This window comes from Aythya fuligula, chromosome 2 (genome assembly GCF_009819795.1).
Source record: "Aythya fuligula isolate bAytFul2 chromosome 2, bAytFul2.pri, whole genome shotgun sequence".
Classification (NCBI taxonomy): domain Eukaryota; kingdom Metazoa; phylum Chordata; class Aves; order Anseriformes; family Anatidae; genus Aythya; species Aythya fuligula.
This window is the reverse complement of record NC_045560.1, coordinates 139048813-139074602: the sequence shown is the minus strand read 5'-3', so window position 1 is coordinate 139074602 and position 25790 is coordinate 139048813. Positions and strand designations below refer to the sequence as shown.

Below are 25790 nucleotides of genomic sequence, written 5' to 3'. Positions count from 1 at the left end.
GATAACCCCATTGGTAAGGATAGAGCTTTTTTGTTTTGCTTTGATATTTGTTTGGTTTGGAAATGAGAGAGTATCAATTATTTATTAGAATGGTAAGTTTTAATCAAAAATTCCTTAGTCTTTCCAAATATGTACATTCAGTGAAAATTACCTTCCCAGCTGAAACATATACTGTAAAGAATTTCTGAAGAGCTCTTGAGCCTGGTAATACTACAAACATGTAAACTGTATTAACACACAATTACTACTGCTGGCTGTTACAGTACAGTGCAGCCTGATAAAAACATGTCATCTAAACAAAAGAGCTGATTTTTCTTTTTATTTTTTTGAGTGGAAAGCTTGTTCTGTAATCTCATTATTATAGAATCTGAAAAAGACAGAATTGATAATTAAACTTTTTAAATTTCCAATAGCAACTATAAATGGCACACTTAGCGCAGACTTGGTTCAAGAGCATCAATCATCTGTTTGGTTTTGTTCTGTGTGAGACCAAAGCCTTGTCTATAGATTGCTTTACTCAGTTTAGCCATCAATACTGACTGAATCACATTAAATTCACTTTTCTGCTTTGTAAAACAAATTTACAAGAATGGCAAGACAGGAAGGCAACAGTTATATGTGACAGTTATTGGATAGTTAAATCATGATTGATCTGTTTGGATCTGAATAACAGGGTATGCGTGCTTCCCTCCAAGTAAATTCACATTTTAGGTCAAGAAATTCTGTTTCCCATTCTGATCTGCGGTCTTCCCTAATGTGGGCCTCATTTCTCTTTTATTCCAGTTTCTGTGTTCCTTTTTGTCCCTTTGTCTGTCCTTTTGGTTACTATCATCCTTACCTTCTGTCATTTGCCAGTCCCTGGTAAGTGTCAACATCCACATGCATCCTTCACCACAGGCTATGCTGTTAATTATTTCTGCACAGAAGTGCTATACAAAGATGTTGCACTATTTGCTTTTGCTGTTAGCTCTACTCCACTTTTAATAAATTAATTGGACATCGTGCAGGGCAACGTGCCCTAGATGGCCCTCCTTGAGCAGGGGGTCAGACCAGATGGCCAACAGAGGTCCCATCCAACCATTCTGTGATTTCTCCACTTTGGGTCTCATGAAGCCAAATTTGAAGTTGACTTTAACTACTAAATATTCTATTTTCCATATCAAAAGTAGGTATAATTCTTCCACCTTCCACTCTACAACCGTCTGGCACATAACTCCTTCTCTGTACATGTTTTAACCACCTCATTTATACCAAAATGATGTATACCAAAATACCTTTACCACACAGTTGGATTATTTCATGCATATTTTTACTTTAAAATGGATGCTGAGCGGTACTCTGTTGTTCTCTGTTGACTTTTCTACCTTTTCCACCAGCAATCAATTCTCATCCACAGTCTCTCTTTTTATTCAGGTTTCAAAAAACAAACAAACAAAAAACCTGCATTTTTCTGTCTGTAGTGTTATTTTTTGCTATTCAGCCCTTCTTTTGACTGAAATATTAAAGCTTTATCAAGTCGTCATTTATTTGCAAAAATTCCCAAAGATCAGATATTTGTTCTTTGCCCACACAATCAGAACTCCTGCCCAAACTATTAGCCTTAGTCCTGAAATCCCAGTACCATCCTGTCTGCTTAAACAGCTTTCATTAAGATTGTGCTCTAGGCTTACTGCTCCAAATAAATATTTTCTTCTTTAGATTTCTTTGCTATATCAGATTCTGACTTCATGCTGCTTTTTAACTTCCTACACAACTATATTTATTGTACTTCAAGCAAAGTGTTAAACTGTATCAGTTCTCTCTCACTCTGCTATGGATGCCTTTGTTTGCCAGATTTAATATTTACCAGGAAATTACATGCTTTCTCCAATGGAACTTGTTATATAAGAAAAGTTGCTTTCACACTTCATTTATCCATTCCTTTGAAACTCCTTCTTGCAGCTGATAGAACGTGCATGGAGTGAAGCAACCAAGTAACACACAAGCAGATGAAAAGGTATAATTGCAGCTGGTGATGGTGGAGAATATTGAGCATCCTACTAGATTTACCACACCTTTTCAGCCTAGTCACTTTCTGTGGACTCACAGAGTCGTGTAGGTTGGAAAATACCTTCAGGATCAGCAAGTCCAACTATTACCCTAACCTACTGAGTCCCGTCACTAACCCGTGTCTCCTAGTGTCATGTCCACAGGTCTCTTAAATACCTCCAGGGATAGTGGCTCCACCACTTCGCAGGGCAGCTTGTTCCAATGCTTGACCACCCTCTCGGTGAGGAATTTCTTCCTAATATCCAAAATAAACCTCCCCTGGCACAACTTGAGACTGTTTCCTTGCATCCTATCACTTGCCACCTGAGTAAAAAGGCCAACACTCTGCTCACTGCAACCTCCTTTCAGGTAGTTGTAGAGAGCAATGGCATCTCCTCTCAGCCTCATGTTCTCCAGACTGAACAACCCCAGTTCCCTCAGTCACTCCACATAAGTCTTGCTTGCTGGTTCCTTCACCAGCTTCACTGCTCTTCTCTGCACATGCTTGAGCAACTCAATATCCTTCTTGTAAAGAAGGGCCCAAAACTGAACACAATATTCAAGGCACGGTCTCACTAGTGCAGAGTAGAAGGGGACAACAAACACTTTCTTAGTCCTGGTAGCCACACTATTTGTGATACAGACCAGGATTTTATTGGCTTCTTGGACACCTGGGCACACTGCTGGCTCATGTTTTGCCAGCTGTCAACCAGCATTCCCAGCTCTTTTTCTGCTGGGCAACTTTGCAGCGACTCTTCCCAAAGCCTACAGCACTGCATGGGGCTGTAATGACCCAAGAGCAGGACCTGACACTTACCCTTGTTGAATGTCGTGCAATCATATTCAGCCCACTGATCCAGCTTACCTGGATCCCTCTGCAAAGCCTTTCTACCCTCCAGCAGATCAACAGTCCTGCCTAACTTGGTACTGTTTATTTATTGAGGGTGCACTTCATCCCCTCATCCAGATCATTACAGTCGCCCTCATCTTGCTTCTTTGAATGCACTTTTAGAAAAAGCTAAACATGATGTTGTTCAGTGCCTGTCTAAACTCCATCCTGATCTAGTCAGAATCACATAGCCCGTTACATGCATTAGCTGAAAACGTTACAGGAGTCTTCTACTGTTCTATTTAAGACTTTTTAACCTGTTCTCACCTCTGCATTGGTGAACTTTAAGGGCTTCAAGCTATACACATTTAGTAACAAAATCCAGTAGAAGGACTGAGGACTGCAAAATAACTTAATATGATATAACAGCACCCTGAGCTTCTGTGACCCAAGAGCTCTTGTCTGCAGAGGCATCAATCAGTAACTGAAATCTCTGCATGTGCAACATGCTCACTGCAGTTAGAACATACCTGTAGCAGCACATACATAACAAACTCAGCTAAGCACGGTGGAAATGTGATTAACAATGCTTACAGCTTTGCCAGATACAGCTAGATTTTCATTAGAGTTAAAAAAGGCATTTCTGTAATTCAAAGACTATGCTTCTTCTTTTCTACAAAGTCTCAAGTTCAAGCAACCCAATTCTCTAGGCTCTACAAATCCTCAAAGAAATTATTTGGGGTATAGGCAGGGAAATATTAGATATTGACTGTGACATTGTAGGAAACAGCTGAAGTGGTTTACTCTGTAAGTTCAAAATTATATTTAAAGTATTAGCTTTAAGAAAGTCAGGAAGCAAGAAGCATCTCATACACATACAGAACACAAAATAACAAGAAAATTAAAAGGCCTTTCAATGGTGCAAGACAAGTAGTAATTACTAGCTTGCGTAGAAATTCTGCCCAAAATGCACACAGCACCCACACCCCCACACACACACAAAGAGAGACAGAGAAAAGAGAAAGGAAAAAAAGATTTTGCTCACATTTATGTCTGTATCTCATAAAAGTAACTCCAGGAGAGTTAGCACAGGCAATTACTTAGTCTGAAATTAGTATAGTTGAAATCAGAATAGACCCCACTGTGTCTACTATTTATCTAATTACCAGCATGTCTCATTTAAAGCAAGGCTGTATTTATGTAGGCTTTTAGATTTCAAGTAGAAACTTACAGTTTCTGCCTGTTAGCTGTCTGTGATGATATGGGATAATTTGGAATCCTAATACTTCACTAATTGAAAATGATATCATTTAGTCTGTATCTGTTAGGGGAAATGGTAAGTAAACACATAAGTAAGAGAATATGAAGTCAAGAGAATTTTAAGCTAACAGAAAGAACAGGAATAACAGAAAAGAAAGCAGAACACAAGAATCAGAATGGCTGTAGAAGAAAGGAATACATACACATACCTTATTGGGAATATTGGATGCCAAATCTTCAGTATTAAATGACAGTTGTGAACATTACCTTACTCCTTTTATTCCAGCTGCATTAGAGTAATTTGAAAACCTACCCATACATAGTAAAAAAAAATACTGGAACATGGGCTTCACTCCCCTTTACATCTATATTTCTGCTTCCTCTTAAGAAAACTTATCCATGCAGGAAAATTCTTACTTCCTACTTAAACAATATATTTAATGAAATAGTAGTAATTAACCAATTCATCAGCTTTTGGAAGAAATGTCCTGATCTTTTGTTTTACAAGATAAAAAACTATCAGAAGCTTCTCAAGATCAAGAGCTGACATTTTTCAGTATAAAATTGTATGTGTGTCAATTTACTACTGATACTTTAAAAGTCTGAAAAAACAATGTAGAAAGAAAGCTACTATGGGCAAGAAGTATGGCACTCCCAGGGTCTTAATTCTGCACAGATAAAAGGATTGAAAATGCCACTGACAAACACTGAGAAAATGTCAAACCATCACATGCTATAAAGCACCTTCTAAATACCTCTTGAAAATAGAAATCTAGAGAAGAATTTTTCTTTCCTTTGATACAAAATCAGGTGAATTTCTAGACATCAATATAATGTAAGAAAAACATTGGCTTTACATAATTTCATAAGATCTATTTAATTTAATCCCATTTTGAAGGTCAGGAGATTCTTTCCAATATTTTCACAGGATTTTCACAGGATCAACAGCACGTAAATTTATACACTGAATGTTCGAACAGCAATTTACCTTTGTGGGGGAGGGACACTAGGAGACCACGATCTAGTCCGTCCTATACTATCTCCACGGTGAGGGGACCCTGATCGAGAGCAATGATTAGATGACATAACTTGTTCTGGCACTGATAGCGTTGAACTCTGAAGATCTCTCCCATTATGTCGATAATCTAAAAAGAAATGGAAATATTCAATAAATCTGAAATTGCACTTTTTATTTTCCTACCACATATGTAGCAGTCATAAGCATGATAAATGACGGCCTTTGATCACGAATGGTGTCACTTATGTTTCTCAGCTTCTGTAATAAAAATATTTTTGCAAAGATTTATGATTTTTTGCTTGGTTTAAATACAGCCATCATTCCTACAATTACAGTTTAAAAGTATAGAAATAAATTGCCATGCACCAATCTGGCCATTTATGGTAATCTGTGGTCAGAATGATGCGTTAATAGAAAAACTAGGTAAACAGACTTTTCCTTAAAATAACATATAAAATTATATCGTAATAGTTTTATAAATGTATGATATTATGATACATCACACAGAAATGTCCACAATTCAAAACGAATCCAAAGTTTAGTTTTAAAGGTTGGGATAGTAAACTACTAGAAAGATACAGAGTTTGAGTTCATGAAAGATTTCTGTTTCAGAGAATTAAAGTAAAAATGACTCAGTGACATGGGATTTTACTCCTGGGTGTGAACCTAAGCAACCTTCTATGATAACATGATTCTTGTGTAGCTAAGGTTACACAGACACACACTTACATCCTGGAGCTAATCTTGGCTTAGGACAATAAGAGACACAAATTGTTCTAAGCAAAAGCCTTCCCAATTTCAATAGTTTAAAAGGCTACTGCATGGCCATTTTACATAGGTTTTTAAGAAAAATATTTTTTTTAAAGCTGTATGTATTAAAATAGCTCTCTGCATCTGATCACACAACTTGAATTCACCGGTCCAGTGGTTTTTCACCACTCACTGAAAAAATGATACCAAGTATGTAATAGTTTCATGAAAGTTTCCACAAATATTGTGAGGATCAAATTAATGTATGATGATAACAAATGGAAGAATTGCAAATCTTAACCTGATGATAATGTTTTGCAGAAATAGGTCGTCAAAAAGCTCCTGACAGCTATGACAAGTGACATAACGTTTCATTCTGAAGACAGTAACCAAGTAAAAAAAAATGGTTAGAGAGATCTCCCTGACACTAGAAAATTCTGGTTCATAAAGCTGCAATTCTTTCCCTGTGAAAAGCTTCTCAGATTCCAAGAGTATTTGGTCTTCTATCATATTATTCATAGTTTTATTCCTGGAAAACCTTTAGCAAGCAGCTGAGCAAAACCTCATTAATTCATTCCATTTCATGGTTCCAAGAATGTTCAATACTTCCAATTAAGTATTACTAAGTATTACTACTCCTATTCATTGTATGACCTTAGGACCAAGGATACACATGAATCAATTACCTTCTTCCTACATGTAGCTGTGAGCTGGGGTATGTGTAAGCACACACGTGTGTACATTAAAAGATAAAAATATATCATTACAATCACTTTAAGAAAATGATGTAAATGAACAGATATTTGCTTGTCACTTCAGAACAATCAAGTCATGTTATGTGTACTCTCAGCAGAAAGCCAATGATGAACTACAGAGTTTTATCTATCAGCAGAAAAATTCTGCAAGTAAAGAAAGAGGCAACCAAGGGACTACGAAAATCTTTGTAGGCCACTATCTGCTATCCCATAGAGCAAAGAGCTATCAGCACTTCCAAGAATTAAGACAAGTGAAAGCTCTGCAGACTGTTCTTGGATGGACTAGAAATTATTTCCTCTATTCTTTAGCGGTATTCTTTAAATTTTACTGATTTTAATTTGGTCCATAAGACCAAACTGGCCAAATGTATATTCTCTATGCTTTATTGCCAGAAAAACTTGGAATTTATAATCAATTCACTCAAACTGATAATTACTATATTTATAAGCTTCTCATCTGCTAACATACCAAACATTGAAAAGTAACAGCTTCAGCAAAGCAGCTAACTAACATGAGTTAATTCCGAAGTCACACTTCAGCTATGTGGAGTTAATGTAGCTATGTGCTTAATTTCATACTAAGTATTTTCACCAGCTAGGGGTCAAAGGAACACAGAATAAAAAAATCATACACAATCTCATACTGAAAATAACCACATCATACTTTCACAGGACAGAACTTTCTGTGAACATCCATAGAATATAATACTTTTATTAAATAAAAATGTCCATTTTATAAAGCTGCAATACCAGAACGTATTTAAATATGTTTCAAGTGGAGAGTGAAAGGAGCTTGGGAATATATCTAGAAACTTTCTTAGGTTTCTTAAGAGTCATTACCATTCCAATACTTTACAGACATAACAAAATCTAAGCTATAAGGGAGAATGCTCACACTGTAAGAACACATGAGGAAAATCAGGTATTTCAGAAATTCGATCCAAAAACCTATATGCTGTAAATGCAGCCATGCAGACAGAGCTCACAGAAGTTGCCCTGTTTTGAACTTAGTTGATGAAATGAAGGATGCAAGGAGGATGCTTCCATCCACTCAGGATCCAAAGCCCTTCACATTATCTTCTGACTTAATGTATCATACCGTATTTTTTAACATAATTGATCAGGGATAAGGTGAAAATGTTTTTTCTGCTTCTTGGAAAGCTAGGAAAACTGCAAGGTTTACATAGGAGCTGGCTGTCCAGTCACTCAGATCATGCCAGTTACACGTTCAGAGGAAAAAATATAATAATGTACAAAACTTTCAGATGCAAAAGTCAAGAACCTAGCAGGTTTAATGATCATCTTTAGACTTGAGTAAGTCTGTCTAAGGTCAGCTTTGGCAGATCAGAGTTGCAATACTGGTCTTGAAGGCACCTGGTACCAGCATATCATAGTTTAATGATTCGTTAGTATTTGAGTCCTTTATTATTTTTTTTTTTTTAAATAAGCTTTCTTTATTTTAAATGGTGGAGATTTTTTTAATTATTTTTTAAAAATTGAATTGTTTTATTGTTCTGTTTTTAGAAATAAATGGAGATTCCTAAGCTTCAATGCAATACTTACTTTACATTTTGAACCTAGAGACCAGAATCCAAGCAGGGCAAAAGCATAATTAATTTCACCTTTCTTCTTTTGAAGACCACTAGTATTCCAGAATGAAATGGATTTTTGTGCTTAAATCACACAGACAGCCCATGTCACATGCCCAGCTGGTGAGATCCACCACATTTTTATGCCACCTATACACTGATTTTTTTTCTCCAGATGAAACCAGATTAAAAAGATGGCACATAGCAGAGTATGCCCTGAAACTTGAAATGCTACAGGATTTCATCCCAAAATTTAGAAAGTATAGCGAAACCACCCTAGATACAGTGGAAAGCAGCAGGAATATAAAAGTAATACCTAAAAATTGTTTAAGAATAAATTCCACAAGATAAAACATAATATCAAAATAATTGATTCAGTCATCTTTCACATCTTTAATCTGTACACTTCAGAAGTGTCCAACACTGTAGTAAATGTGTTCACCAATTGATGCTGGAGTTCTCCTAAACCCTGAGCAGACTCTGAAGATGTTATCGATGACTGAATGACCAATGGGAGTTGAAGTGGTAACTTTGGTACTCCCAACTTGAGAACCTAATTCTCTCTACAACGCGACTGGCTTTGCTGCCCAGGAGTTGCAATGTCCATGTCTCTCACAAGAGAGGCGACGTCCCAAAACTTATGTTGACATTCGCAATTGAAAAAGGTACAACCTAAATTCCAATTTCAAAAATATTCTGATGTCCCAGAACTTAGGTTAGAGAAGGAAAGTAAAAATATTTTCCTGCTGAAACTATATAGGCAGTAAAAACAGATAATGAGTGCAACTTGACCAAGGAGCTACTCTACAGCAAAGAAAATTATAGCAATATTAAAACTATGATAAACACTGGAATCTGCTTGTAGCTATAAATATTGTCATTACCATAGAATCAGAGGCTCTGTAACCATGGCAAGCCTCTTAAATCAACGTGTAGAGCACAAAGATTCTGATAATCAGTACAGATCATCAGAGATAAGTGACTGTGAACTGTGGACACATAAAAGATGGGCATGTGACAAAGATATCTGCAACGCCACCACCTTCTGCTTTTCACAGGAGGGCTGCATTAAAAACTGTCATACACATCATATTAGGGATTTCAAAAGGCACACTAAATATAGCTGTCTCTGAGCCGAAGTTTTCATTTTATCTGTTTAAAGAGAGAATATTAATACATTTGACTTAAAATACTCATCCACACAGTACAGTTTTCCTTTGCTGATATTATGGTGGTGCAGGTCACTACATACTAACAAATTGTTACCAAATTCTGCAGTAGTCTGGCACAAAATTACAGAAAATCACAAACCTCCAAATAGGAAGTTCTCATCAACAGCAGTAAAATAACCATGAAAAAAACCCGAAAAGTATTCATGAAGCTTTTACTTTAGGTGTCGTGTTGCTTGACTGACTTGACAGAAACTCCGCATTAAAATTATTCTAGAGAAGCTCTATTAGAGTTGTTATTCATCACAGGGAAGCTAATGGACTTGCTTCAGACACCGATGCTAAGTGACATTTTCTCCACTTTAACATCTGTACTTGACTGAGGCGTGAAGCTTTCTCTTTATCAGTTATCTCATTTTTAACACTCACGGTGGTTGGGCTTAGAGCAAGCACTAATTAAAAACAATTACATAATCAAATTGCCAGAAATGCTTAACATACCAAGATTTCACACATGGGCACTTTGGAGACAGTTCAGCTCTTTTATACTAACGTGCTCAACTTCTATGGTGATTTGAGCATCTAAATGCAGGATGTGGATGTCCTCTGAAAAAGTGCTGACAACTGACCAAATAAATTGAATTATTAATATCTGAATACTCTATAAATTATGCATGAGTTTTGTGTGTGTGGTTTTTTATTATTATTAGTTTTTCATCAAAATATTGTTCTTCAAATAAAGGAGGAACTAATACATATTGAAAGAAACCAGAAAACTTTACAGGCAAAACAAATGGTTACTTGCTGCGTTGTAACTCAGTTTCTCAATAGGGGTTTTTACCTTGACTGCACTGATGACATGCATGGGTCCATTACACTTGTGTTCTTGTTATCATTAATGTGTATGGAGAATGTTCCCACACAGTAATAAACCAGAGCCTGATGAGTCGTTCAGTGCTTTCCATACATCCGGTATGACATATAAGACTTGAAAAAACAGTTACTATACAGTAAATGTTACCTCTTAAGTACTCATCCAGATACATTTCCCACTGATGGCACCATACAAGAAGTTGGTGACTCAACTATAGATGGGAACAGAAAGTCTTCTAAAATAACAAACACAAGACAAGTCTGCCACAGCTTTTATCAGACTCAGGCAACTCTGCAACAGAACTATCCTGAGAAATATTTTTACTGAAGTTGAAAACTGTCCTGTAACTGTTTGTGACTACTATATTCTTTAGAGAATCAAAACAAAATTTTCTACTGGAATAAACTACGCTCTTTAATAGAAGGCTAAATTATTCAGTATCTCCAGTGGGACTGTTAGCTAACCTAAACATTTTTATGTTGTGACAGCTCATCTTTCAAGTAATTTGCATATGTTTTGATTAAATTGCTCCAAAATATGATCCAAACAGCTCAGTTCTATCCATGAGATCAAAATTTCCACAGGACATCTTGGATTGTCTTTGTTGGTCAAGAATGACTTTGGAAATATTGAAAGACGGATGGTATAGCTTGAATGAAAATCAAAGTGTGTCTGACAGACACTGCGGAAAGTATTAATGACACTTTCGTACATGTTGGATGCTCTCTGAAATTTCTTTCAAGGAAGAGCAAGTATACAGCCAATGTAGAAATAACCTTTAGATTCTGAAAAAGATTAGACTATCTCTTGAGACATTAAACTTTTTGAATCCCTGGTATTGGATGCAGGATCTTTGACTTTAGTAATAATAATAATTTTAAAACTACCAAATTAATTACTTGGAAAGATAACTCTTCAGTCATAGATTGTAATCAAAACAATATGTAATCTGAATATCAGAATAAGAGACATTTGTCAGTGTTATGTCAAACCTTTTCCATTTATTAAGATATATGAAAAAGAATCATCCCTACTACGGATGAAGTTGTTCTGAGTACTTAAAAAACGTGTTCTTTCAAGCAGATCAGGCACCTTACAAACATACTTGGTAAAATAAATGGCATATGAATTAGGATGAAGGACTTAGTTGTTATTCTGAAGAATATCTGATTATAAATGGAAGTTATATAAATGGAAGCTATGAGAGGCTGGTCAGAGAGATTTCTTACAGATATGGACCTAAATGTTGGGTGTGCCATTTATGTTTCATTAAAATTCTAGGTCTCAGGATGGAAGAATGTAATGGAATACAAAATGGATCCCAAATTTCCAGAGCAGAAGCCATAATATTTTATGCTTTTTTTCCTGTAATATGCATACCGTGAGACAATTCTTTCTGAAATATACGAATTCAATCATATTAATCATCTCATTTATATCTTCTTGGTAGATCAACTGTCACTTGTATGCATGCTTGACAAATCTACAAGTCCCCCAGATTAGCCTCCTCTTGACACTGTTGACTGGAATCTATCAGTCTTTTTATCTCCTTATAATAAGATTTCATCACCACGTTTATAACTCAACCTAGCCAGGCTATGCTTATATGAGAAGCACCCCTCAAGAGAGGTGTCTGATAGGAATGCAACTTCTTTGCAGCTTCCAGTATCTTTTAGATGTTTCTGACACTTTTTAGATGCTGGCATTGTGGTAGAGCAATGAGTTTGTATTTATCTTTACTAAATGAATAGAATGTTGCTGATAATTACTGTTAATCTACAAATACAACTTGAATTTAATTGTATCTTTACTGCCAGAGTGATACAGCTTATATTTAAAAACATAAAAACAGATTTATTTTTTTTAATGTATTAATTGAGAATTTGGATGTTTGAAATTGTTTTATTAGCTGAGGAAAAGTCACTTTTGTTTAAAAGCAAGGATTTTAACACTTTAAAGTTAACCTTCATCTAAAGGGTCAGCATAATGACTATTTTAACATTAACTGAATTTCGCTTCCAGTCTGGGGGGGAATTTTCAAGACACATAGACATTAAGCTGACTTTTTACCCACAGAAGATGACACAATGATTAGATACTAGAGAAGGGGAATAGGCATCAGCACATAATAAAAGAAAAAGCTGGTTATGTTTATATTTGCAGTTACTGGGCTTTGGAGGCAATACAAACTCCCATTATAGATGTTTATCTATAATGAAATCCTTTGTTTTAGTAAGGATGGAAAACATCCACTCTACCTTCCAATGCTGTAAGATGTCTTTCAATAGGCAGTTGATTTCAAAATGTAACCAAAACATTTATGTGTTCTCTATCTGCTCAGTGGCATTCATCAGCAGGACTAGGTATAAAAATTCAGATCACATTATCAGCAAGTATACTGAGAGCCTTTTGTTTCCTCTGCAGAGAAGGATGCAACATAACAGCGAAAGAATTCTTTTGAACAAGGGACTCCTCAGGTACTATACGAAATGAAGCAAAATGAATAAATGCATTTAATTCTTCTTCAGAAACAGAATGGATTTTTTAAGTTCAATAAAAATTTCCTTAATGGTTGTTACTATTTTTCTAATCTACCTGGCTCTAACCATCTTCTGAGTAAATATCTCGTTTGTATTCTCATTTTGCTCCTGAAACATCTCATTATCTTTTGCATAATGAGAAAAGCTTATCACTATAAATGTTTTCTTCTCAAGGCTGGGGACTGCAATCTTTTACTTGGAAAAGCTCTTCTCTGTGGAGACTTGCAATACAGTTTATGCAGAGTTCTGCACCTTCTATTCTTCCAGAACTCATCTGTTCAAACATATCTCAGTTTACAAGTGTCTCATGAAATGATGTAGTACAGATGAGATATTGGTGTAAAATGGCAATTGAAAGATTCATATGTCACTCAATATTTAAGACTTAAAACAATGATAGATGAGACTTAAAGTAAAAGACTTGACAGTCAATGTCCTTTTTTGCTCATGAAGTCAGACTCAACAAGCTACCTGTACTCAGTAGGTTACAGCAAGTTCAACACGCACTACGACGAGCTACCTAGGAAGATCACTATTTAGAAACTACAGTTCATGCTTGCTGAACTTGGTTAACTATAATGCCCATACAAGTTTAGTCACTAGCAAGAAAAAAATTAAAAAAAAATAAAAAATAAAACAACCTGCTTTTCATTGAACTATATTTAATACTAAAATTTAAACAATGTCTTGTAAATACTCTGGAATTTCTCTAGAATCGACATAAAATCAATGTTCTGCTTTTATCAATAAATACATAAGAAGAGTAATAGCAGTCTAAACAGCACATGAAGAAGCTGATTTGCTCCCACACAGTACTGCTGATAAGAGAGGACTTTAGAAGAGCCAAAGTCTATTGTTTAGGATAGCAAAATGAATGCTTTAAATTGTTTAAAGGACACATAACAAGCAATATAAAAGTCTCTCTTTCTTCTATCCTGTGCTAACATTATATTCAGCACCGATGAAGTATAATAGAGATCCTATTCTATTATTTTAGATCCCAACATTAAATGAATCTACATTATATACAAAGAGAACTATTTTAAAATCTTGTCAAAAAGCATTTTTGCATATTTGCTTGAATACATAATATAACTCTTTCTGATAGTAGCTCGTATAGAATACATGTGCAGCCAGAAAAAAAGACATTGACATTTTTCAGTTGGTTTATCTTTGTTTTCTTAAAAGCCTTTCCTGTTAACAGAAACAATACTCTCTTTAATAAGACAGTTTACTAAGTTTATTTATCTAAGCATAAGATGCAAGCCACCAGAAGTGAAAGGGTTTATGAATATTTTTTCCAAGATGTCCGAACTTTTTGTACAAAATAAAGAATAGTATGAAGAATAGACGTAAGCTAAGAATTTTATCATCAGGAAATTAAATCAGTGGCTGAGAAGTGCCAGAGCAGTGATAAAAAGCAACTGCAGATATATTAAAAATAGATGATGATGCAAGGAACTGTAGCATATGAAGTACCTTCTGTTTCAGCAAACAGTCTTAGACAATCTTGCTTACAGATGCACATTAAGAACTGTTTTCAGATCTTCCATTGTTGGATTTCTAAGTATTACCTGCTTATCTAAAGATACAGTCATTTGACTTTAAGGACCAATATCAGAGAAGCTACACATAAAAGGGTGTTTTGTAAAAAGAGAAAAATTCAGCTACAATCACGAATATGAAGAAGTAAGACATCGTGTATCTATTAATGAACTATAAATAAATACATATGAGATGAAGTAATATTCAAACTATTTTGAATAAAAACAAACTGAAAAGGAAACAAAAGAGAATTCATGATATTCTTAAAGGCTTCTGGAGTTCAGTTTGCAAGTCCAAGACTTTGAATAAACAAGTATTTTATGGAAAGGATCACTGAGAGTACCTGACATACGTTAGCAAACACATTTGACATGATACAGGATTTATACAGCAAAGGGAAAAGAGCAAAGTGAGGTGTCATGTTAAATAAAATCTGAAAATACAAAATGAAAAAAACTGGGGTACATAAGAAAGAAAGAGAACAAAGAGAGACAAATGGATGAAGTATTGCATTTCATGCAAAGAAGGCATATATTTAAATCAAGATTGTGATGAGTCTGCAAAGTAAAGAACCTTAAATGAGAGAAGGATGTGGAAGGTAAGACAAAACAAGGATAAATCAAAAGACTTGTAAACATAGTGACAGCAGCACAAAGAAGAAAGGCAATAAATAAATATTTCAAAACCAAAAGAACATCAAACTTTTCCACCCACACAGCGAGTTTGAATTAAAATGCAAGTAAGGTGTAGAATTGTCAGCAGAAATATAAAAGCTAAGAGATCTTAAAGGAACTAAATGTACATTAAACACTCAGGTAAGAAAAGCAGACTCATTCGCAAAATTGTAAAGATGTAATTTTCCAAGGAGTTGTCAAAACAAGAGTTAAACTATTTCATATCAAAGGCTAGCTAACATAGAGATTTTAATGACCACTTTAGCAGTCTTTACATGAACAATACAAAATCAGATATTGGAAACAGAAAAAGAAATTAATTCTTTAAGCAGGGTTTTGGAAAGAGAATTGATAATACTGCCAGGAAAAAATAAAGATTTCAGTATTATTAGAGGATGCATGACCATTCAACATACTGCACACTAATCTGCATTAGAAAGCTTTATTTAAAAGCCATCTTCCAAAAAAGAATTTATGAAAAAATTAAAAGGCTTAATGTGTTTCAAATGTTGTAGGAAGCAAAACAAAACAAAGAAAAACAAAATCACATAATTTGAAAACCGGGTGTTTCACAGGATTCCTGGGGATGTTCAGGCACCTGATACATTTCTGCAAAAACATGTACTTTTCCTCCTGGATAATACAGAGATTTGAATTTCAAAATGGCTCCATACTGGGAACTCTAGACTAAATAAATCCTCTTTTTCCCCCTTTTTAATCAAACTCCAAAGTTTGGTAGCTAAATTTCCAAATTAACTGACCACCCAGAATATGAAAGTGTTTCCTTGTGGGAGGACAGGCAATCCAAAAGCCTTATTGACTGCTGAGCACATAGAGAAATCTAACCAACATTAGACTGAAAGTAGGGTAAAAAGAAAAAGACTTCTGAGACTCCCTGCCATTTAGGTTCCACAATTTTCTGCCACTCTGGCTACATATCTTTCCCATCTTCTGACTGCAGTAAACCAAACAGGCAGCGGGAATGTAAAAATGCCGTAGGTTTTCCTAAATACCTTTCCAGTTAAGGCAATAATCTGAAAACTGGCCTATTGCTGTTTGAAGACATGGTTTAAGGAAGATAGAAAACCTACTGGTCCAATCCACAACATTCCTTCTTGTCTTGACCCTTCTACTACAAAGTGTGCGTGATATCATGCTAGTTAAAAAAGAGGTGGTTGATGAAATTTGCATGCTGCTTAATAAAACAAACTGTTATCCCTCCTTCCCAGAAAACACAAGAACCATGGCAAGGACATACCATCAAAAATTAAGCAAAACCTAAGAGATTTAACTGTGAAAAGCGGAAAATAGTGGAAATACAGGCTACCTAGACAACACTGAGCTCAGACTGGTAACAGCTTTTGTTTAAGACTGTGCAAACTCAGGTAATTGGCAGCTCATTAAAGGTTTGGATTTATGAATACTTGACAACACGCCATCCCGTAATACCCATGACTGCCTCGTCTACCTCCTTTTTCTTTCTCTAGCTCCAAACCAATCTGTAGTACAGTCCCTTTGACTCACGTTTCCTGTATGCCCTTCCTTAGCCCACCAGCAGCATGCTGTATCTGCCATAAAAGCTGCACGCATGCTGTCAGGTGGCTATATGGCAGGAACACAGTCTGACTGACCAGCTGACAGAGGCCCTACAGCTGCTGGACAGGCCAGGCAGCACATACTGCTCTATCCTAAACGTGTTTTGTTACAGTCTGGAAAAGGATATGTTTCCCTGATTTTATTGGTTTTGGCTATGACAAGAGTAAAATTTTTTCTCTTAAAAGAGGAGAAATATTAAATCTTTCACATGACAACTTTTATCTCAAATACAAATCAGATTCACAATTTCAATACTTCTTAATAAAATCAGATTATCTGTTAGAACATCTCTCTGCCTGCCTGATGTGTCTAGGTTTCAGGCCTCTCGTATTGCTGTTATTTCACCATTAATTTTTCAAGGATACATAAAACCCCAATGTTTGTCAAAAGGTCAAATACATATTTCCTACCTTTTAATATAAAACACTTCAATGCTATTTTTATAATTTTATAAAAGCAACAGGAAAATTTACACATTGATTTTCCCCTCTGTTGGCCATTTTTGTGGTTAAACTTGCATTAGTCTTAATACTTATCTGTTAGAAAAATGTGCGCTAAGGTTCTATTTATTTTTCACCAAAAATCATTATAAAATTCACAACAATGATTTATAAATAAGAAAGATTTCTACTGAACTCAGAAGAATAATTTAGAAAGCGATACCTGAAACAACACCAATTCCATCATCACAGTCGTAATCAGAGACTTCACTGTCACTGATTCTTTTGGACCCTGCCAAAACAACAACAAAAAATGTATTAGTTATCTTCCTGTAAATCAGAACTATCCTCAGCTAATTATATGAATATAAGGATTTATCACTAGAGAATGAAGCATTAATATAAACATGTAAATGAAGTTATTAATGTTATATTATTGTAAATATATTAGTTTTCCAAATATTTTTATCTCAATTTTGATATAATACATGAAGTAATGATGAAATACAACTCTGCAACATTTCTTTTATGAAATGCTTGTAAACATCATATGCACATCTATTAATTCCATATAAAAAACAGATACCACACTGTTCATCTTCCAAGTTTTCATATACCAAATATATGGCATCATCCTCTTTCCCAAAGTGCTTGGTATTCAAACAAAATATTCAGAAAAATTAATGATAATGATCATACTACACTGATGCAATATTATCTTTAGGGTATTAGTAAGCTATATCAGGAGACCAGGCAGCTTCACACGTAAAGTGTGTACTGAAAAACAAAATCTCTCTGTGACATGTTAGAGGAAGCAAGCTGTTAAATGCTATCTAGGAGTGCACCTGTCAAAATAGCTGGAGGACAGTTGGCAAAAGAAGATTCCACATCTACAATGAGAACTAAAACGTAGGTTGGGTAGAACAAATATATGTGTTTGATTAGCTTTATTTTTCTTCTGTCTTCTGTGGCATCTTTGAAAAAACATTTGATTGCTGACATCAGGATGAAGTGCTGGCATGTCAACATGTGAATGATAATCACTCATTCACTTGTTTTAGATGTGAAAATCCCTGTTCTTCAGCAAGATGGTGTGTCTGTTCTAATTGTCTGGCCATCTAAAATAAGCAACTAGTAGGTAGGAGTTTTAATCTAATTGTTGCAAAACCTTCTATTATGTGCAAGATTTTTATTCCTGCCATAGGATGATTTATTCTGAAAAACACATGGAAAAATACAAGTAAAAACTGGAAGCAAACCTAAAGGAACCCAGGGCAAAGCAGGATTAATGTCCTACATCGGTGACTGGCACAGAACGATCCCCAGCTTCCCCTCCAAGCACAAAAGTGGGAGAACGTGTAAAATGGGGTTTTGACAGAATTAAAACACTCTTCAATGGTAAGAAGTATTATGTGAGAAATTATCTGAACCATATGGACTGCTGTTGTATATCAGACTGTCTAACATCTACCCACAAGGAGCAGTGGAAGGTCCTTTTTTTAGCATAAAGAGCATGCTGATGCGATGTGTATGGAAGTTTTCCCTGCTGCACCCTTCTAGCTTTTAGCAAGAAGGAGTCCTGGCAACTGTGACTTCTCCTCAGCCATCCTCTTGGCCTCTCTAACATGCGATGTCAGCAAGTCCTGCAGTTTAGCTGCACGCTGTGTGAAGTAGCTCCCCTCTGCTTCATCTCTGTTGCACCACTTCTGACAATGCCCTCCGAGCTTTTGTTTTCTGAGGAACATGAATCAGCGTTCTGTCTTCTCCCACGGTCCTCTCTTTTTGGGGGGGCTGCAATACTGCTGTTTAATTTCTTTGCATATGCAAACCATTCCATATTTCTGATTGCTACTGCTGCTTTTGTGTCTTTTCTAGTTATTCTGCACCTTTTATAAAAAGTCAGAATTGACTGTAGCAATCAAGATACCATATATGAATTTATAAAGTAGATGGCAGACTATTTCTTTTTTGGATAAAACTTGCTCTGTTAAACACTATTCAATCAGAAAATGGTGTGATATGTGTTTTTTAATTCCTATAAAACACAACCTTGCTTGCCATTACATTATGCAATTACAATAGAGCAACGTAAATTATCGTTATTTAACTGCAACACAGGTTGTTGGCTTTTTTCTCACAAATGGAAAATAAAAATCAATACAATGCAAGTCGTGTTGGTTTCACGTCCTGCAATTCTTACATGGTATGATATTAATTCAATTTATTCTAAGTGTTTTGAAATAGCTATGCTACACTAGAGAGAAAGCAAGGTGTCTTTAAATCCAAGAAATAATAAATTATTTTTTAAAAGAAGAAATAACAAGCAAATGATTGCAATTAGCACTCGAGAAAACCTCGAAGAGCAGGAGTGAAGGAAAAGTCTTCATCATCCTAATGGACTTTCTGCTAATCAGGAAAGTTTCTAAAAAGCAATTAAGTCTGACTACGACAATATTCAATCTGATGTGTTTTTTTAATTATAGTACTACAGAGGCCCAATGAAAATCTCTCTTGCATTCCAAAGACAGAGCATCCACTCTGCTTGTGATGCTGTTCCTGCTGCTCTTCTCAGCAGAGTCTTCTACTGCTGTGGTGATGATATACACGCCAGTGAGGAAGAAAGATTATGGCCATCAGTCTCCATTTTCCTTAGCCAGGAATTCAGACCATTAGATAAAACAGATGATATTTGTGACCAAACAGGGAGCAAAAGAGCCACACTAATCTGGCCAGGATTTGGCTGGGGACTGAGGAAGAAGCCCCCAAAGGGGGAGCAGAGCAGTGATCTGGCCATGGGACTGTGACGCTGCATGGAGATGCCAACAGCATCACTCAGCCTCTGCTGGAGAGCAAGGACTGGGGAATGGGGAGATGAAGGCAACTGAACAGCCTGCTGTTCATCACACGGATGTTTGAAAAGCTCTGTATTAAGAAAGACATAAAAGGGTTGAATCAACTATGATTTGAATGAGTGTCATTCACTCATCATCTAATTCATCCTTATGAATGAATCTAATTAATTACGACTGAGATTGATTTTATTTGTGTTTATATTTACAGCTAAATACATCCGATTTAATGTATTTTTAGAGTTTTACGTTCCATATTCTGGAGAAAAGATTTGCATCTCTGAGGATGAAAATAGCCAACTGTTGTGACAGTGGGCTGAAGACTTCCCAGTTGCAGAGCTAAAATTGTATCCTGTAGTAGTCACAGGACACATCCTGTAGAAAGAGAAAAGCTTCGAAGGACCACGGGTGTAAAAGGCAGGGGGTTCTCTTTCTCTATTCCCTCAGTGCACCATCCACCTTTTCCAGAATCACCCAATAGCAGAACTCCAAAACACCTTCTATGACCTAGAGACTCTTTTCTGTTTTTATGTACAGACCTCTCTCTTCACCCCAGGGAAAAGATGGGGCACAAGGGAAAGTGAACAGGCCAAGATCAAGAAACCTACCCTAAGAACAGACATAGAGAAAGAGTACATTCAATGGAAGAACCAGGTTTCAGGGCTTCCTTTCCACATTTGCCTTTACTCCCACAAAGAGGAGAGTCTCTCGTAACAGCTGACATCCCTTAAATACAAAACCTTTTTCTCTGTGTAAGAGAAGACAGGAAGCTTGTTCAGGTCAGATCATCTGTTCTACCTCCTCAAACTGAGAATACCTTAAGCCAAGACTAACTACTAAAAGACTTAAAATAACTGAAAATTAATCGTGCTAAAGTAATGTTTCATTTACTTTAAATGTGATTTTAAATGCTGGTTAAGAAGTCAAATGCAATTTAAACTGAGATTCATTACTTGGTTTTGTCTTTGAAAATCAATGTTTTCAGGAAGGATGGAGGAAGGAAAGCATGTTTATTAAATATGTAATGTCAAGAAGTTCTGCCTGGAATATGTAACTTCTGTAAAGTAATAAGATTAAATTTATTTGAAATGTCTTCCATTAACTTCAGAAATTGAACAGATTAGAAGGTCCACAGGTCAAAATCCTTTATTGAATTGAGTATCCGAAATACCAGTATAATTGCTGGCAGCTTAGTTTAAGATTTCTCATAAATTTTGCAAGACTAATTTAATCTGCTATCTATTCTAGCTGGTAATTTTCTTTTTAACCTATTGACAATGTAAATTTGAAGAGGTAGGCTTCTGTACCTCCTTAACCACGTCTTTTGAAAATACCACTTCATTACCTAACTAATTGGAACTACTGTCCACAAAGCAGAGAAAGTACAATTCATAGTTTTTCTGGGAAATGTGATGAAGAAGCTTCTCACCAACAGATTATTCCAAAAGAATATTGCCAATGAAACTGTTGTTTAGTATTTTTAATGTATATCTGAAAGTGTTTAACCAATATGTTATGAAATATGTTATATATTTCAAACATAAGAAGATGAAATCTTTTCTAACAAATTCAAAATTCTGTAAAGAGTTTGAGCATGTAACACCTGGGGCACTGGGTGCATCATATAAATGCACGGATGCCAATGCTTTGTATATAATTAACTATGACTGATTTTAAACATGAGGAATGACAATAATTCAGTCTCACTGCCATTGTAGAGGAATATAGCTTATTAATGAAATATTCTTAGGGATATTATTACAATTTGTGTGATAACTGGGTGGTAACAGTCTGTAAATATTGATTTTTGAATGCTTTCTACCAAGATTAATGGTTATTACAGTCACAAACTCAAAACAAACTAGATGCCATGCTGTACAATTACCTAGTAAACCATGCAAAAAACGCTTTAATTCAGTATAACCCCAACTCTGGTGAAATCAAAAGAAATATTCTCATTGACTTCAGCAGTTTTTGGTTTAACTGTCTTAAACTGTTAAAAAAAAAAAAAAAAAAAAAAAAAAAACTCGTTTTCCAGGGACAGATCTTATCCTGGGGATAGTGGAGAACCTCTCCATCAGAAGTTGATAACCCTCAGCATTCTCTTGCCTCCTGTGCTTACCATTGCTGTACAAGCTACCATCCCACCCAGCACCACAGCACATCACAAGATGCAGCATTTAAATATGCTAGTTTCTTTCCATTTTTCATCTTTAGCAATAATGTGAAGAAAGAAGTGCAGCGTTTTATTTCATTTTATGAATCAAATACTTAATTTTTGGTTAAATTTTCACAGGCTGCAGTCTTGGTGGCCATACAGAAAACATTTTAGAGAATCTTCTTTACTCTGACAGAATCACATTTCTCTTCACAGCCACATCCTCAATAACTGGAACTCTTCCAAATTGTGAATGAAAGAGTATCCAAGCACAAATAATTTCTTGCAAGGTAACCTAAATCTGTGGAGCGTTCCAGAAGATCTCCTGACTTCTACATGACACCTGATGACGGAATAGAGCTGTGCCCAGTTATTAATATACAGGATATTAATAAGCAAGATAGCATGTCTGTGCTTTGTATATTTTCCACTGCTATTTCTGATGTAAACCTCAACAAAAGAAGGGCAGCATGTGAGATTCAAAACTCTAATAAAGTCTACCTGACTGACTGACCAATATAGAACTGACTTAAGATAAAGAGTGGAATGAGAAATAAATTAAGGTGAGTCAGCTTAAATACAGAAGGAAAAATACCATGGTTCAGGAATTCAGTTTATCTTGTGGAAAAAAAAGGGGGGGAAAAAGAGACTGAGCTCTTGAGATAGGGTGTCTTGCCTATGCAGGAACCTTCGACAAGGTTTGATGAACTCCTGGGGGGAACAAAGGGTATTGAAGCATGCTTATATGATCTCCTTCCCTGAAGCTTACAGAAGGCCTTCACAACCACTTAAAGTAACTTAGCATTGCCACTCTTTTTTTTTTTTTATGTTCAAAGCTGACACATAAGCAACTCCAAAAGCAGTCTCACAATGGCTGTCTTAAGTATTTCTTCTCTCATATTCATCCAGCTTGTGCCTGAAGGTTCTTAGTGTGAACTAATTTGTCATGCAGTCCTGCTGTCTGCATGTCAATCTGTCACTTCATCTTCCTCTATATTATAGTGGCTTTTTAAGTTTTCGACCAATTTCAGCTGAGTTGTCAGAAAGGTATAAATTTAATTAAGTTCCTACAGATCTTTGAAAATGGTTGCTGGAAGGAAGAGTGTGATACAAATCAGAACCTATGAATGGAAAAAAAACAAAATCAAGGTAAAACTTGTGGTGAACGCAAGTGTACAAGTGGTGAATCCACGCTAGCAAACAGGATCTATTCACATGGGAACATACCATATAGACTAGAAGAAATGTGGGAGACTAAGGGTAGATGTAATGGAAACTAGGTTTTATTAGTGCCAATCTCACAAAGCATCCTGTTTTTTTCTTTTTTCCTCTCTCTACCACAATTTTTGCTCTATTTTCTCAACAATGTGTGTTTAATCTCTAACTTAATGAAATATAATTAGATGAACCAATTCTCAATGAGATTCCCATAATTAAAATTGTAGAAACTGAAAAAAGTCCCACATGAAATGTGTTACAAAATTTAAGCTTGTAAAAACTTTACACTATGAATTTATTTATGTTTAATTAAGGGAAACTTCTCAGATATAGCAACTGGAACTGTAACTGGGGATTTAAAGCAATATTAAACTGTAGATGCATGTACCAGTACAAATACTGCTTTTGGCAGTACTTCACTTACCCCTTGTTTGTATTCTGAAAATACTTACACTAGTTCTCAAACGGCTGTAATACAACAGTGTTCTTATCAACATAGCTTAAGCAAAATAGCATTTTCCTACTATAGTTAATAAAGCTTGCTACAGTTTACCTACCAAAGCTCTACCTAAATTAAAGGCAGACAAAGCAAGTGGAGTGTTACAACACTGCTCCAATACCAGTGCTGAGACGTTCAGAATAAAGAAACAAAGCCAACAAAGGACCTATGGCTGAAAAGCAGACATGGAGAGCCAAGGAACATTTAAGCAATTTAGCATCTGCACAATAGGTAGCAAAAGCACACCAATAAATTATCAAATTAAATTCTGCATGTATAATGGGAGCAATAAGCATTTCTGGCATGCTGAAAGTTTACCTGAATTATATGAATATAAGCCTTTATCTGGAAAACAAATATTGAAATGAAGTAGTGTCAGGGAAAAATACGTGAATCACTACTACATGTAACAGGGATGGTCAGAACCTTAAACTTCATTGCATCTGCAGAAGCAGACTGAAGAATTTGATATTGTATGCCACATTTCAAGAGAAAAAACTCAATCAGCTATGAGAAATTAAACCACAAAAATGCCACCCTCTTCTGAATCAACATTTATACTCTGTACTTACACCTAGTCCTTTCTGATTCTGAAGTGCAGCTGCCCATTTACTATACTCAATTGTTTAACTTTTTAAGGGCAAAATGTATATTCAAGTAGACATACAATACGAGTTGCTACCTTTAAAATTACAGTATGCTGCTGTTGGCACCTCAGCAGGAAGTTATTCGCAGAACTTTCCTGAGATGTAGCTATGAATCGAACTTTAAACTTAACAGAGTCTGTGGTAATGTTTAAGTCAATCTTCTGTCTCCAGCTAGTCAATGGACCTGATTTGGTAAATATGTACATACATGAATAGCTTATCTACATGTCTTTGTTGCCAGTGAATTTAAGACTCCTGATGTGAGCACAATGATTAAATACCTTCAAGATCTGGATAATTGTTTGCATTCCTTGAGTCTGGCTGTTTTAAGTATTTTAGCTTTCCAAATGACCATAACAGTTTTTTCTAAACTCAGTAATACAGCAGTATGCAAAGAAACATACATTAATGGAAATGTGTAATACTGCTTTGCATTTGTAGACTTTGTAAATGGGACTTTCATAAGGTAATGGGAGGAAGCAGGATGTCTGAATAATATGAATGCTCTCCCGACATTAGCAAGACATTATGGATGTTTTTACTTTTAAGTGAACAGCAGTTTACAAATCCTAACTCGCTATCACAATGCTCACAGACGCCATTTAAATAAGTGTGACAGTCCATGAGATGCACCTCAGATGACAAGATATGACAGTGTTCCTGGAAAAATGAAAATACCCATTTCTTGCCAACTGGTGCTGTCAGGAATTCACTGAATGACTAGGTCCCTTCTGGCAAGTCATAGTTTTTCTGACTTCCAGTTATATACTATTTTAATACGTAGACAGCATCGCTAAATCATATACTATCTGAAATTTTTAACTCTTTTTAACTTCTAATTGTGTCTCTTGATAAATATAATTATTTTCTGTCATCCAACTCCAGAACTGCATTAGGCTACATAATTTCAAATAAAATACTAAGGATTTTTTTCAGCATCATTTGCAAACTTTAAAATGTGAGCTTTAGTGGATAACTTCTCTAATATTTACACTTATTGGTACAAATCTGTACCAGTTCTTAGTTTCATGAAAAACTGACTCATCTTTGGCTACAAAATTATGAAAAGTTAAGTATGGGGGAAGTTTGCTCCAGTAACATTAAAAAGTCACCAAAGCCAAAAAAAAATAAATAAACCTATTAACACAGTCCAGAATTATTTACATAACGAAAAATGATGGACTTTCTGAATTAAACTTCTGGAAAGATCTATAAAAGTTTAGAGCTTCTTGAAGAGCACAAGAATATAAAAATACTGAGATTATACTGAGTCCTCCTAAAGCAAGGACTAGAGAAGCCATGTTTGTTTCCATATAGTTACAACACAGAAAGGCAAAAGTTAGAACAATATT

General features: G+C 35.6%; 1 protein-coding gene across 29 annotated transcripts in view; it reads right to left on the bottom strand.

Moving 5' to 3' along the window:
- Nucleotides 1–25790, bottom strand: part of RIMS2 (regulating synaptic membrane exocytosis 2) — a 446419-nt gene that overhangs the window by 151008 nt on the left and 269621 nt on the right. For 28 of the 29 annotated variants that reach the window (XM_032181320.1, XM_032181323.1, XM_032181321.1 and 25 more), the window contains 2 exons: nucleotides 17291–17359; nucleotides 5106–5262 (listed from right to left, as the gene is read on the bottom strand). In XM_032181320.1, coding sequence (XP_032037211.1) covers nucleotides 5106–5262; nucleotides 17291–17359 — 226 coding nt within the window. Of the gene's footprint in view, nucleotides 1–5105; nucleotides 5263–17290; nucleotides 17360–24109; nucleotides 24137–25790 lie in introns of all 29 variants that reach the window. The other variant, XM_032181318.1, reaches the window with a different exon arrangement.